At 40.0% G+C, this 15,854-nt stretch overlaps 1 protein-coding gene across 8 annotated transcripts in view; it reads left to right on the forward strand.

Moving 5' to 3' along the window:
- The window catches only part of LOC139114430 (GTPase-activating Rap/Ran-GAP domain-like protein 3), a 288,529-nt gene extending 273,438 nt beyond the window's left edge, over window positions 1-15,091 (forward strand). For all 8 annotated transcript variants that reach the window (XM_070676162.1, XM_070676161.1, XM_070676168.1 and 5 more), the window contains exons 19-27: window positions 2,159-2,257; window positions 2,936-3,049; window positions 3,593-3,756; window positions 7,179-7,331; window positions 8,433-8,499; window positions 8,999-9,079; window positions 9,599-9,717; window positions 10,137-10,242; window positions 10,701-15,091. In XM_070676162.1, coding sequence (XP_070532263.1) covers window positions 2,159-2,257; window positions 2,936-3,049; window positions 3,593-3,756; window positions 7,179-7,331; window positions 8,433-8,499; window positions 8,999-9,079; window positions 9,599-9,717; window positions 10,137-10,242; window positions 10,701-11,491 — 1,694 coding nt within the window. In that variant the 3' untranslated portion in view covers window positions 11,492-15,091. The remainder of the gene's footprint in view (window positions 1-2,158; window positions 2,258-2,935; window positions 3,050-3,592; window positions 3,757-7,178; window positions 7,332-8,432; window positions 8,500-8,998; window positions 9,080-9,598; window positions 9,718-10,136; window positions 10,243-10,700) is intronic.
- Window positions 15,092-15,854: the final 763 nt, after the last annotated feature.

Genomic DNA, 15,854 nt, shown 5'->3' on the forward strand with positions numbered 1-15,854 from the left:
TGTTTCAACCGTACTATATTGCGAATACAGCACGGTTATTTTCACGCCTCGTCCAATCAGATTGCAGTATTTGCGCCATCAATATAATGGCATGACATAACGTCTGACATTACACGCATACAGGTTGTATTGAGACAGTTAAATGTAAGGTACATTGACACGACTTTAGGAGAGGGACAAGAAACTATGTGTTTTCAAACAGATCATAAATAGGGGAAAGTTGCATCATGAAAGTTGATACAGTTGGTGGATCTTTAAACTTGCAAAAGATTGTGCGCATGTCTTTATAAAAAGCAACACAACGTGCTATAAAGTAATGAAAACAATTTTGTCTTATACGTTCTAAACAGTAGTTACTTATGTTACGTCAGTGATATCTTGCCAACCACAGTGATGGTAGCGGTACTCAAAACCCGCACTATGAAGAATTCTCTATGATTTTTTTCTGAGTAGAATATGGCCGTACGGTTTACCTGGTGGGTTTTATGAAGATAGCCCATATGTGAAATCCGATATGTATTCCACCTTGTATAAAGCCAATTATTATCTTAATGTATTTTTGAAAAGCCACCCACGACTATGAAGCCTTTCATCTCAGCCATTCCCTCCTGTTCATGGCTAGCCTTTTACCTACTTTTGCTTACACATCTTACATCAGAGATCGGACTCCTGTCTCCTTCGGCCTCGGCTCCCAGTCCCCCCCCCCCCAAGTCGCGTAGATTTCAAGCCGACAGTAGATGATAATCGCTTTGAGAATGTGTGTATCGCTGTTGGGTTAAGTAGTCAGGGGGTCCTTATATTTGGTTTCGTGACGCGTGCAATATTGCTGTAACTAGTGTAATGAATTTTAATACTAGGTATTAGGCAAGGTATGTGTACTTTAGTAATAGCATATATTATTACTCTTCCAAGTTTGTGCAATTGTATCTAAAGCATTGTAATAATATATATTTACGGGTCATAGTTCAAACCATAGTATTCAAGTTTTTGTTGCGCTTCTGTGACTTCATTATCAAACCTTGTTTCGGACAATAATACCAATTTGAAGGTTTATCGTCTAGTAAAACAAGATGGAGGCAAAACTTACTACAGACTCTACGTGATGCCCAAACGGTTTTATAAAACCACCTGACACGTTATCAAATCATCACGTGTCCCTCTGGATATCCCCTACTGACCAACACCTTTACGTGACCAGCAGAACTCAAGGATCAGCAAATCAGTAATTGCTTTTATCTCGTTGTGTTTGCTGTTTGGTTTTGTTTTTGATTTGTAGAACTCACGGTACAGTGGCCTTGCCAAACTTGTCCAAGATCGTAGGAGACTTGACACTCACTTTAATTGGGGGCGTAGACCTTCCTTTACCTTGCTTTCACCATACTCCGAGATGTGCGAGTGTCTACAGAGCTCCCCCTGTCAGATTATTAGACTCCTTATGACTGAGTATGACCAAAGTGTAATAGTCGCTAATATTACTATAGATTCATATTGATAGTGTGTGTCTTTGTGTGACCGGCATTGCTTCACCCGCGGGGCGGATTTGAACACTATAAATATTACTTTGTCAACATATCCTGTACGTGTCCGAGTCTGATTCTACATTCATGGTCGCTACCAAATTATTTATATGCCGCCTTTCGTTCACGCATTACCTATATGTTGACGCACAGTGACTATCCTTTCAACACCTTGCACACAATTATATCAGCGCTATAAACGATGCCCTACGTCATTAAGTAATCAGGTAAAATGAATCAAAATTAAATATGTCGTTGCTTTCCTTCTATAACACCTTCTCGCCTCGATTCCTCTGGAAGGCGACGCCATATCTTAGGAGCACAAATCAAACAAATTCATTCATTCATTCATTCATTCATTCATTCATTCATTCATACATTCATTCATTCATTCATTCATCTATTCATCAATTACAAGGTCGCACCAAAGCGTCTAACTTATATCTTAGTAATTTCATATCTTTTTATCGTCGTCCAATCTTGTTCAATAATTCCGCCGCCTTTTCCCTTTCTCATGCAAAACACCGAAAAAATGCGATTAATTGTTTCGGAAAGGCGAGCCGAGTCATGTGCAAGACAATGCCATGGATCGACTTTGACCTTTCACCTGTTCTTATGACAAGTTTTCTTACTGCTTACAGAGGGAATCAGCGCAAGACTGATTTTTGACAAGTCGATTCAAGTCAAACAGCTCAGCGTCGTTGAAGCCCATGGTCTGCTCCTGTTCAGGGCGGATAAAGGTAAATCATTGATGTTCCCACCTGACACACTTCAGCAGCTTATGTCATTCTAATCAAGAAAAGGTACATTCTTGTCAGCGAGTATTCTTTTGCCTCTACGGTTTGGGCCAAAAACCATTGTTATCAATAATGATTGTGGACCTGTTTACAAAGATGTCAGGGTTTAACATGGTAAATAATACTTAGATTCCTCGCAAATCTTGTTTTCATACTGCAACGGAAAGAGCTGAATTATATTGACTGCGAGTAAGAATGAAAAGAGTACTTCCAATAGCATATACAGGGCATCTTGATTTCCTGAGGGCGCCCTCCCTTAAGATATGGTTCCTTCCCAACACCGGCGTCAGCTTGGGTAACGAGTGGTACGCTCATTGTGATAGTCAATTTATTAAAATTTGGAGCAAAAATTTGCTCATGGAGCGGGATCAAAGCAAATCTTCTACATTTCTGGTATTTATTTGCACACTTTCAAAAGCATTTCGACGAATTGTTTATCATTTCCAGCGAGACTTGTGATCTCATTTCATACTCTGCTATCGACATCGAAGAATGGTTGACTCGCATCTATCGAATAGCCAAAGGAGATGAATTTCATTGAATCTGGACAAGACTCGTCTGATATCTTTAAATCTTGTTTTGCATGGTGATTGATCCGAAGTCATTTCTGTCTTTCCACAGGCAAGGAATGTAAGGTGTACGTGTTCAGGTTGTCAGATTTCGAAGGCGAACACAACGAGTACGTGTTACGGACCAAGACGGACTGCAAGGACCACAAGCTGGAAAGAACCCGAGGTAAACGAGTGCCTTTTGGCCTGATTGTTTGGCTATTTGTTGGGGCAACTGATAGCTATATGGACTGATCAGTAACAGTGTTCAAAGATTTGGTTTCAATGTGTTATATATATATATATATATATATATATATATATATATATATATATATATATATATATATATATATATATATATAAAACACTCAAACAGAGAGGCAGACAGAAATGCAGACAGAAAGGCAGACAATAGGGTAGCCAGACAGAGGGGCGGAGTACAATCGGAGTGAGTTGATGTATTGACTTTCCTAATGTCAGCCGTATAACGACACCTAGTAAGTCTTTTAGTTTAATGTACGGTTTCTCAGAAAGAGTTTGGTGTATTTTATTTGATTATCCCCTTTCAGATTCTCAAACTCATAATAACTATATTTTAAGTATGACCATGATGAATGATGAATGCACACTTCTTTTTAGAAGGTACATAAAAATCGTTTTTAAGACTTTTCCATTCTTTGGTACTGGTGAGTTAACCGTTGCAGGGTTTCTTTGTTTTTCCCAACAGGTTGCCATCTGTACGCCCTCAGTAGGCCGGGAGGCAGTCATCTGCGGATGGTCGTGGCCATAGGCAAGAAGCTCCTGTTGATGACCTGGAAACACAGCGCCGCCTGGACAGCCTGGTGCACTGCGGCAGACACAGACACCGTCGATGGATTCCAATATATCAGGGTAAATCATGTTTTGTTTAATCTTTCCAGTACCTCGACTTGTTCAATGTCCTTCTAGTCTGATAATGTCATGCTGCCAATGCAACGGAGCGAATGATACTGATTTGTGAAATCACATGTAGGTATGGTGAAATCGTTCCAACGAGTGTTTAGTTTTAATTTCTCGTACTGAATTGTCGTCTTCTCGCCTCCATCTCCTCACAGAGGTCGATTCTGCATACTTTGGTCCTTGTCCGTCAACCGGGGCAGTAAGTGCTTCTAATACCAAATAGAGGGAATTCTTAAAGTCCTTTGTCTTCTACCACTAACAAAATTCCATGCGTCATTTTGTGCAGCTGCGTATTGTTAGCATTTTGAAATCAGTAAATAAAGGTTACGTACTGCAAGATCGACATCAACCAAAACGTGTTTTGACTCAGAAAGGCATGGCGTATACCATATCATTTTCACTAAAACAAAACAATGCAATTGCATTTCATGGATATTCAATTTGACGTGTGCCAGATTATGCTGACTGGTCTCCATTATATTAAACTCTATAGAACATTGACAGTTTATAGGAGCATCATGCATAAAGTGACCCCTAGTAGCTGCAGTTGTTCAGGGCTCGAAATTAGCGGTAGTCCCGCGTCCACAGACTACCAACTTTTCTCTGGGGCTACAAAAATCCATGAAATGGTAGCCCACACTGACTACCAAAGCCTGGGACCTGAAATTCAGTCAGCATTTGGCACGCCATGTCTGGTCCGTCACTTTGGGACAAGCTAAATGCAGTTAAACCATGGATGTACACATTTTTGTACACTATTTGTGTACATCCATGACTATGCCTGTTTCCTTGGGTATTAAGGCAATACCGAAGGATTCAAGTATCTAGGCAATGGTTGCTAAGGAAAATTTGTTAAATCCACGAAAATATGACTTTTTGTGCGTTTATTGACCCGAAGATGCAAAGCAACTACAAATTTGAGCAGACGCAATGTTGTCGGTCATGGAATGTGTGACTTCATAGACATGCAGACTAGCACAGCCTGTTTTTGAAAAGATTCAGCTAATCTAAATTTGCTCAAAATCGCCTGAAATTGTACGTAGTAATACTTGACATACTTCCTCACAGTCCCAGGCATGGATTTGGTCGGCCGTGAAAAAATCACTGTTTTGAAACGGCAAATGTCTACTTTGTAATTTCGTACAATTTTTAATCCTATTGTTTCTATATCACAAAAAATATTGAGATTTTTTAAAACGCATGCTTAGCCTTATTTATCTTGGTGGTGTCCACTATTCTGCCGAAATTCATTTCAACATATGGAAAATTGGCCGACTTGAACGCCTTTAAATATTTGCAAAAGAGCAGAAGGCTATAGTGCCTAGATAGAATATATAAACGCTAATGATTTTCACGTACAATAGTGCACATTTAGAACACTGCCAGCCTTAGCAATCGCACGCGCGTTGAATCCTTCTGTATCGCCTTAAAGGTGTGTAAGTATTCATATCAAATGACTAGAAAATTCACTTCATAGGCAGAATCATTTAAAATAGCCTTTTCTTGTCTGGTTAACGCAAAAAGATACCCCTGAACTAAAATATGCATGGGCTACCAGCCATTGTCACCGGGCTACCAACTTCAGAAAATGGTAGCCCAAGTGAACTACCAGGGAAAACAGTTAATTTCGAGCCCTGAGTTGTTGATGCAAAATGAATATCTATGCCCCGAGCCATTCGTAAAATTGGGCCATTACTTAAGGAAGGAATTTAAAAAAACTCTTGGTGAAATCACACTATCTTGGTATACATATACGCATACACACATGCATACATACGTACGTACGTACGTACGTAAGTACATACATACATACATACATACATACATACATACATACATACATACATACATACATACATACATACATACATACATACATACATACATACAAAACATCCAAAACATTTAGCTAACCATTAGCAAAAGTGCAAACTTATTCAAGGTGCATGAAAAGCTACTTACAGACAACAACATCAGATGGAGCAACATAATCAGGAAGCGGTCGTAGTGAAGATAAATTGGCATAGATCACAGGCTTCCAATTTGTTTCTTAATCACCATCGAGAACAAAAGAAAGAGATAAAGAAGACCAATCTAATGAAATGATTGTCTCTTGCTTCTGCAAAGCTTCCATTTTACATGAAACGCTCTTAAAATGCCAAATTTCCAAGAGCGACTAATGAGGCTGATTGCGATCCAACCCCATGATCTTAATTCATGTTTCAGCAAGCAGCTGCACTTTCACTGTGCACTGTTCCTCAATCTTGGCATGCTCAGACACCTATGTGAAGACTAAGTCTTCCTTGTAAAATAAATCTCTTTCTGTGCTACAGTTTGATCGAAAACAGCTCGTACTTCCGTCCCCATAATATCTCTGCACACGCTTGCATAGCCGATAACGCCAATTATTGCTGTTTTCCGTGGTTTTGTTTTCTCTTGCAGTTCAGTTCTCGAGTCCCAAAATAGGCGTCGAAATGGATGTCGTTCAACGGCTTACTTGACAATGCAACTTGCATATGTGTCATGCCAAACGTGATTTTTGACACTTGTTTTCTAGTTCGGACCAGAATTCATTGCATTGTCCACTGTACACAGCGCATTATATTGGCAAGGATAATACTGTTTGTATTTGAACATAGGCTACTTTAAGGTAGGACGCGCCTCGGAGACAGATATCAAACTTTTACATTTCTTTCCTGAACTACCACTTGTTGGGGCTCATTTTAAAGTTGTTTGTGTAAAAAAAATTTGCGTGGTCATAGTTTTTCGAAAATCAAAATTTTTATTTTTCTCCATAGAGTTAACACAGGGATGACGGCCATTTTGATTTTGAAGTACAGAAACACAGACAACATTGTAATTTGTTATTCAAGTATTAAAATTGCATGGTAACCCCCGATTTTTATTCTTGATTTTGAAAAAGAGAATGGTTGAAAGATTCATCGAGGAAAGTTTGAGTAAAAGTTTGATTCCTCCACTTTCGAGGCGCGCACTATCTGAAGATGATATTTTAAATTTGTTTCAATATTATCAACGACTACAGCAATTGTCACTTTCAGCACTGTTTTTACGTGCAATAGGTTGTGTGCATACCTGCACGCAGAACAATAGACACGGTATATTGAGAAACAGAAGGCAGCCAATAAGCATTAAAGTGGTGGACGTGTGTCCGTTCGGGGTCATAATTATTTATTGACGTGTATCACAATCCCAATCTTGCCCTGCAGAGGAAATTCGCTCCCATTTCCTTGGCGTACCACTTGAACGAATTAAACCAGATGGACAACTTTAATGTCTGGCGTGCATCAAATCCTAATCTCGCTCGTAATTACGACTGCTCGGCTTGATCTGATATTTTTTCCGTCGCTTAATAGGAGTTGTACGCCGGCGAAGTGCCCACGCTGATGACGTTAATCGATGGCGGCAAAACTGATAACCAAATCTGTGTCGGCTACCGACATCAATTTGATCTTATCAACGAGAAGAACGGAGACACATTCCGACTTCACCAGGTCGAAGCGAATAAGGTGAGACGGTCTGCGCGTTCACGGCAAAACACGTGATACAGTTATCAAAAAATGTTCCTTTGGTTTATCTCCTTTAAAGGTATACAGTCACCTGTAATCTAAATATGCCCATATATGGTCAAAGGGGCATTCCTTGGTATTCAAAATGCCCATGTGAGGGCGCTTTTGTTTAAAAAGTGGCTACCAGCTTAAAATCTGTGATTGGTTAGATTTTCTCTTGCCATGGTAACTGTGGCAAAACTGGAACAGGTGACAGTATATTTTTAAGTGAGAGGTCAAATATTTGTAACTTCAAACATTCACAGATCTGCTGTGTCAAAGTTCGATCTTGTGGACAGGACGACAATAATGCAATTAATCTGGATTGGATTAAACACGACTGGAACTAATTTGGGATAATTGAATGGTGAAGTAATGTCGATTTCATCTACAAATGTAATCTTATCTACTTTTTTTTTATAGTACACACTTGTTTTTATGAGTAATTTGTAATATTGCGACATTCAACTAAAGGGCACCTAACATTTTTGAGAAATTTGAAAAATATGAAAATCCAATTATCCAAAATTAGTTCCAATCGTGTTATTAAAATACATCCGTGCCAACCGACATTGTCCTTTGAAAGGAAAACGAAATCCCGAAACCGGAACAAATTTTTCCGAATATTCCCGACTATCCATGGGAATGTTATAATTGTGTTTCTACAACTCCTTTATGTTTACATGGCGTGTGCATTAATATTGAATTCACATTTTGTGTAACCAATCAAGTGTTTCTGTTTCACCTGACACGGTTGATTAGCTGTTTCATTTTGAAGGAAACGAAAATTCTCTCTTTACTCAAGACAATAACAACGTTCCTCTTAATGACAATTTATGTGACTTTTAACATGTAATCAGCGTACAAGTGGTACGACTACAAGAAACAAGAATTTTTCGTAATGAAAAATTCCTTTTTCCAGTGGTAGTACTAAGAAAGTGAACTTGACTTTAAAGAAGAGTCACTGAGAGACAATCACACTACTCCACGGTATTTTATCTTTAGACATTAAAGGATTCTTCCCTTTCGATTAGTTTCGTGTTTTGCATTTTATTTGCAAAGGTAAACCTTGTCACAGCCTTGGATATCTACGAAGACGACGAAGCCGAGCTGCTGCTCTGCTACAATCGTAAGTATCCAAACACAAACCGTATTACGCGTGCGCAACTTTTAGCCACATTGACGTATACCTGCAGCCATGTTTCTTCTGCGCTCGTTTAGACCTGTGACGAATTATTAGTGTTAGGATTTAACCGGGGGCAGGGGGGTGTAAAACGCCTCTATTTTTAAGGCAGGAGAGACTTTGCACGGAGCAGATATTATATATAATTATCTTTATCGTTACCAACGAATATATATGTGGTCTTACATTAAGGAATTTCTTCGTCCTGAAAGTATGCACAACACGTTAGCAAATGTTTGTGCAAGCTTCAAATCCGGCTATGTCAACAGCACGCCTCCATGTAAAGCGAAAAGTCCACAAGCACTCATAAAAGACCAGAATGCTTTAAACATCAGGATTGCGCAGCAAACTTTCCCCTCGTGTCCATACGAAATGCTAACAGCGGTTGCCTAAAACTATTTATCGAACCTTTCCTGACATGCCCGTCTTCTTACTTCTCTTTCAGACGTCTCACAATTTAAGAAGATGTCCGGGGACCAGTCTTCAGACTTCGACATCCATTGGAACTCCCCACCTGAGGCCATAGGTAGGGAATGCTCGAATCCATTATATTGCGTGGTTAGATGGTCCACAGACGTTTCTCCTTGTCTGTGGATCATCCAACCGTATGGTTAACGACTTTCGTTATAATTATGGTGCATTGTACTTCTTTATTGAGGACAGTTGTGTATTCTCTGCACGTAGCTATGTTTCCTACTCCCAGAAATTGAACTGCTGTTGGTGCAGTGTTCAAATATAATGTTTTCAAAAAAGTTGGGCTTGATGAACCGAGATTGAGTTCAGCACCGGGTTTTCGTGATCATTTAGGGTGCAATTGTAGTCTGTGATACCTGTAATTAGCTTTCTACAAAACAACATGAAGCTTCTCTGTTCGCGCGTCGACCATCGTGTACTTCGTGAGTCGGCAGAGAAGGGACAATATTGAGAAGGGAAATCAAGCGATAGAGAAATTACATAGATAAGTTAATAGACAGGATTTTCTGCAGGAGGAAAGTACGATGTTACCAATCTATTATGATCGCCCTCTATGTTCTTGTTCTTTCAGTGTGCGCCTTCCCGTACATCCTGGCGTTTACACCTGATACCATCGAGATCAGGCTGGTCGTCAACGGCAACCTCGTCCACGAGATGACAATGCCGAGACTGAACCTCATCACTTCCAAGGTATGACATCGACACGCCACCAATCGGCAGCAGTTAAACGGAACTTTTGTTTTTATCTTCGCGTTCAGATTTCAGCATCTAGCTATTGTGCCATTACTGTTTTAAGGGGGGATGACAGCACGCAGGTATTATTCTCCGTTTTGAATTCTGTCACTAGCTATCTCGCTCTTAATCTTGTAACAGCAATTTTTGCATTTAGGTATTTTATATATAGGCAAAATGTCGAAGTGACGCGCAGCGGTCTGGCAAGATCATCTGCTGTTGCTTCATTTCTTATACATTTCTTCATTACACAAATCCATGAATTTGTACTGCAGCATTATAACCAATTATATAACATCTAATGTGTTATGGCTACTGTGAGACTATGATCATGAGTACAGTTACAATTTGCTTGTATATATTTTGCGATTCCCTAGTGTGACTTGTTCTTCACAACGTGTGCCAGCGAAACAGCCAACTCAAGTGGAAAAGAAAATGGCCACGCCCGCCCTCTGAGTCCACTAGGCTCACCAACCTCATCAGGTAAATAACATTATCTTGCACTTGCATCATATTTGATACCAGTTAGGAAAATATCAATACTGACCGTGTTATCTTCACCTCTTGGTATACAGGCAAGTCCAAATTATTTTTGAAGAATAGGACGATACCAACTCTAGTCAGTAAAAGTCTCAGATCTTTTCGTTTTTCCTTTTCCATTAATTCCTTTCGACTTGTGCGTATAGTTAAATCGATCCCCGTAGTTGAATGTTCACCTTGCATTGTAAGTGTTCTTTTATTAGGCAACTTGAACCTACCTCCCTCTGTCTGTCTGCCTACCTTCCTCTCTCTCTCTCTCTCTCTCTCTCTCTCTCTCTCTCTCTCTCTCTCTCTCCAAATAATCATGAACGCATGGAACTGGTAATAGCGTGCTATATTAGTTAAGTATCTCTTGACTTTAGTTCCTTAATATTTGTCTGTGTGTATGTTTTCCATTGTAGGTCCTCCAAGTCCAAATACAATACAGATATTCAAGATTCCTCTCAACTGCTTGGTGGGTCAGATGACAGAAAGGCCAATACCGGCGCCATCTAAACCACAACCACCGAATATCATCACACCGCTGGTCAACTTCCCGGATAATGGCGTCCGCAGGAGAGTGTACATCGACGATGCCAGTATCGGACGCAGCGACAGACATCCGCCGCTGGAGAGAGGAAAACGCATTGGACCAAATCCAACGTTCCGCGTCGCCAACGATCCGAAGAGCATGAGCGACGCCCGCGCGGAACTGTTCGGAACAGCGCCCCCTCGACCGAGGACTGAATCACCGCCGCCCGTGTGGACGGAGCGCGATATGCGCGCGGAGTTGTTTTCCGTCGGGAAGGCTCGATTCATCGCCAGCTCAGACAGACTTTCCGAACCAATCCCCAGGTCGGAATTGTTGGGTCTGAACATCGGATCACGGCAAAACTCGACGCAGTCGGAGCCAGACCCGCACAGTTTGCACGCTGGATATCGCTCCCCTCGCGAGATGGGTGACAGGATAGGTTCGACCAACTCGGAGCCCGACGCGCGTGCTGAGCTACTACGGAAGTCGCCCGTGAGATCCTTCGCAAACAGGACTGGATCCACCCCGGCGAATCTGTGCGCTGGCGACGCCCGAGCTGAACTGTTCGGGTTGAGTTCTTCCTCCTCTGGACGGGGAAGTCCCTCCATGTCAAGCCTCAGCTCGTCGCCTTTCCGGTTATCTTCTTCGGTTGACGAGGACGAAAATGTCGATCTCAAATGAACGCGCCGTCGTGTTCGGTTTGCTGAGAATGAAGCCATAAGGATGACATTGGCCAGTTTCCACAGTAGCTGATTGGACGGTTTTACAGCCGTTGCACACTCTCCAAAGTCACCACCTCTGACGTCATCGATAAAAAAGAACTTTGGATTGGACGATTTGCAAGCTGGATGAACCTCAGCATATAAAATTTGAATGACCAGTCGCAGCAGTACTACAGTGAATCAAAAGGAAATTGACAGAGATACAAAGAACAGTGTGATTTTATTACCAAAGTTGCTGGGCAAGCTCAGTCAGCGGACGACTTATGGAATTCCCTCTCATATCACATTGTATAAGCTGTCATGGGTTGTCAGCTGTTCCGTGTCCTGGCCAGCGACAATTTTTTCTATGACATCACTTTATTCGGAACTGAAGAATATCACACTTTATTTCTCACGGAGAAAGAACTGTTTACGGCATTATTTTTATGGCGGAAAGCCAGATCCGGTGTCCCACGTATCCAAAGCACGGATGGGAGAAATTTGTAAATTGGTACCTTGTGACGGCCGTATAAACGCATGGATCACAGACCGGGTTGTGTATGTACATATTTGTCTGTTGAAAGTTACATTGAAAGGTGTAAAACGGAGGCGCTCTCCACTGGTATAAAGAGTGGAATCACAACTTTCGGGAACTGACTGGTCGTGATGTGACATCTGTGAAAGTGATCGACCACAGTTTGTAAATATAAGAATGGCCAAGTTGACATATCCAAGAAGTGTATAATATATCTTCACCTCACTTTCCATTATTGCAAAATTCTGTGTTCAAATTTTATGTATATCGCGCTACTTTCCGGTCTTTTAGACTTCGTTAATTTGTAATTGTTGTTTTCAAACACGCTGGATAATTTTTGTACAGTATCTATCATATATATATTTTTGTCACAAAAAAATCGCAATTTCACTGATATTTACATGTTTAGTGTCAACAAGTTTTCCGATAGAACCTTCCAGTAATGTTCTTTGTGTGTTTACAAATTTGTTGAAGGTAACCGAACTCCGAAAGATTTTAAGAATTTGCTCTCTTCAAACATTATTATCTGTGATTTTCATCTCGCAAAATGCGTAATGTGTCTGTCTATATGAAAACCGATCTCTCTCTCTCTCTCTCTCTCTCTCTCTCTCTCTCTCTCTCTCTCTCTCAATATCATAGCAGTCTGAAATTTTCACACATTTAAGTATCAAAAGTTTGCGCACGTGTTAACAATATTCATATATATATCTCCTCGAAACTTGAATTGGTTCCATATCTATTACTTGTTGTCAAAGCTTTCAGTAGTTTCTGTTCTAGGTTTTGGTCAATTTCAATTTTTGGTCAATTTCAATTTTTGGTCAATTTCAATGTCGTTTATTACTAAGGGTTATCTGTTTCATGTCAAGTCTTCAAAGTGTAAGTTACTAAAGGCCATTGAAATTCTCGGATTTGGCAGTCGATCTTGGTATCCTTGTACGATTTTCCCATTCTAAGAATCAAGTCATACCTAGAGTAGAATTCCGGCAATATGATATGACATTTATATTCATTTATTTACAGAGCAGACGAGTGAAAAGGGGACACTGAAAATTTGACTGAATGGATGTAATATTTCAATTTGTAATAAGTAATTATCTGCATGTATTTTGATTAGTTCTAGACAATCGACCAATATGTAACTTCATGTCATTACCAAAACATTCGTGTCATTTCTTCCTGTAGCCGTTCGAGGCGTAAGTGCCAGCTGCTCCACTCGTTACTGGCAACTTGAAGCTTTCTTAAATTAGGAAAACTTTAAATATTGTAAGGGGGAAATCGAAAGACAAGCTCACTCTTTCGATACTCTGCTCAAATCTTAGGTACCGCAATAAGTATACGTCTGCCCTTTCGTAAATCAGCTGGGGTCAAAGTTCGCGATTCTGCTCCAAGTTTAGCGGTTACCGCGAATTTGCATCTTGTCTATACATGGTTAAAAAGGCATTTTGGCCTTGTTTATTTAATCACGTTAATGAAGATGTCAGTAGCGATGTACAGTCTTAGCGCCCGCTTTTTCATGCGTGGCTCCCAAATGAAAATCAATATTTGGCTACTGTTTAACGTCAGGTTGTGTCCAGAAACGTATCCATGTTGACCCCGATTTTCCATGAGTCATATGAGGCCAAATGTTGTACCGTTTTTCAAACAAAGATTTTTTTAAGTGTACATCAATATTAATCCATTTGCTTTACATATGTAGTCATAATTATAGCAACGTTAAAAAAGTTAAAAACATATCCTTGAGCATATGATCGTATCGGTTATCCCTGAACGATAACAAAGAAACAAGAAACGGGCTGTATACGTATTTTCTTCTTTGAAGTGTGGATATTAAGGCATGTTAATTTGCTGTTAAGGGAATCTTGTTTCCCCTGAACGATAACAGATGGAAGAATTGCACCTCGTTTCATTTCATAAGCGGGTGAAGTTGTTTCGTACAAAATACAGCCAAACCTTTTCACCAAAAAATAATATTTGTACGTACGAAACAAAATGGGTTTTTACTGTAGGAAGGAGAGTGCAACTCGATACTTCGTTTTGGAGAGGCACTTTTGTGTACAATTCAATTAAGGTGATTTATTCAGAAGTGTAAAGATATTTTTATGAGTACAATATCATGTTTCCTTGTCGTATTGTTTGTGGTGACAATTATCTCTTGCTAACTTGTATATGTCACCGAATAAAGTTTTGTAGGAGTAATTTTACATGTATCCGGAAAAGGAAAAGGGTTTACAGAAAACGTTGCCAATCGAGGGAGGATTCGAGTTTTTACTCGAGTTTTTACTCATTGCCTGTCAGTTAAACTTCGAGAACATTGTGAAAAGACGTTCATTTTGCACCTACTGTAACACTCCCTCCCTGAAATTTCCAGTGTAAAAGTCTAGCCTCACGTACAGGTTGTGAAAGATGAAACCAAAACTTGTAGAACACAAAGTCACAGAAAAAAAAAACTTTTAAAACTCGAATTTGGCAATTTCCTCTGCGTAATCGGGTTTGTTTCCATGGACCGGCGCTCTGCATACATTTAGATTTAATTTATAAAGATCTCCCTTCCGGGAAAAAATTCTGTAAATACAGTTACTTATGTTCCGTGTTGTTTTATCAGAGGTATTCGTGATGTTTTTTGTTTTGTTCTCGGCTTTGATCAAGCCCGTAATCACATCGGTAAAATGCCTTTTGGGGTTTTTCTATCTACCAGAGCGTCCTCCAGGGCTTTGTTCAAGAGAACAGACCTGATTTTGGATGGCACAAACCAGTTCCAAAAAAAATGGGTGCTCATTCTGAATCAACACTGCATAATATCTGTTTTACATTTCGAGTGCATAGAAGAAACAAAGACAGCAATCGGTTTGCCCGTTGATGGCGCTCTAGTACTATCAGTTGTATATTTTTTGGTTTTTCGTTACATATTGACGTATTTCAGAGACCCTTTATCATCACAACTATGGATATTTGTTGAATTTATTACGTAATATTTGTGTTGTCGAGATCTGTTAAGTTTAAGTTGTCGAATTTGGAGTCGAAATAAATGTGCCTTTTACTCCCAAATAGTCTTTGTGACCGATTCTTTTAGTAACATATCCCTTGTTTCCAACGTTTTGTCTCAGCTCCTCACTACCTCGTAAACTTATTCTGTCAATTACTCCATAGTAATTTTAGAGTAATTTTTAGAACAATAAATCAAGATTTTGTAAGAAAGGAACTTTTGTCGATAGCGTGCTTGGGTCAATCTCCACCATGACTCAAAATATCTATTGATCGACGTTTTTGTCCTTCTGTGATCTTTGTCGACTTCTTACACGTGGTGTAATTCAGAGTACACGTACTAGATAAGACTGAAGAACGCTAGGCTGTAGTAAGCTGGAGTAAAGTTAAACACTATTCTAGGGAGTATGCCTGCATTCATTCATCACTTTAGGAGGACGCCCTCAGACCAGTTACATCATAAGGATAGAGTCGCCCATCGTTTTTCAGGTACGAGGTGTGTAAAACGTCTTTGTCACGTACAAAAAGCGTGGCCGTGGCCGTTTATCTTGTCTCTGACCTAAAAACATTTTGCCCACGTAAACTTTGTTCGGCACACGCCATTCTCTCACACACTAGAAAACATTTCAGTGCACCGTGACGCTTACCAAGCTTTCATTCGCATTATAAAAGCCGTGACCTGGCTTTAATAGTAACTTTAAACCAACTATTTACTTGTTTTTGCCGTACAGAGGAGTGCTGAATTTAAAAAACTACTCAAATAATGGCGACAAAAATTTGCCCCAATATTATCATTGAGAAGATCATACAGAGGGTATAACGGGCA

The sequence above is a fragment of the Ptychodera flava genome, chromosome 16, assembly GCF_041260155.1.
Source record: "Ptychodera flava strain L36383 chromosome 16, AS_Pfla_20210202, whole genome shotgun sequence".
In the NCBI taxonomy this organism is placed as follows: Eukaryota; Metazoa; Hemichordata; class Enteropneusta; family Ptychoderidae; genus Ptychodera; species Ptychodera flava.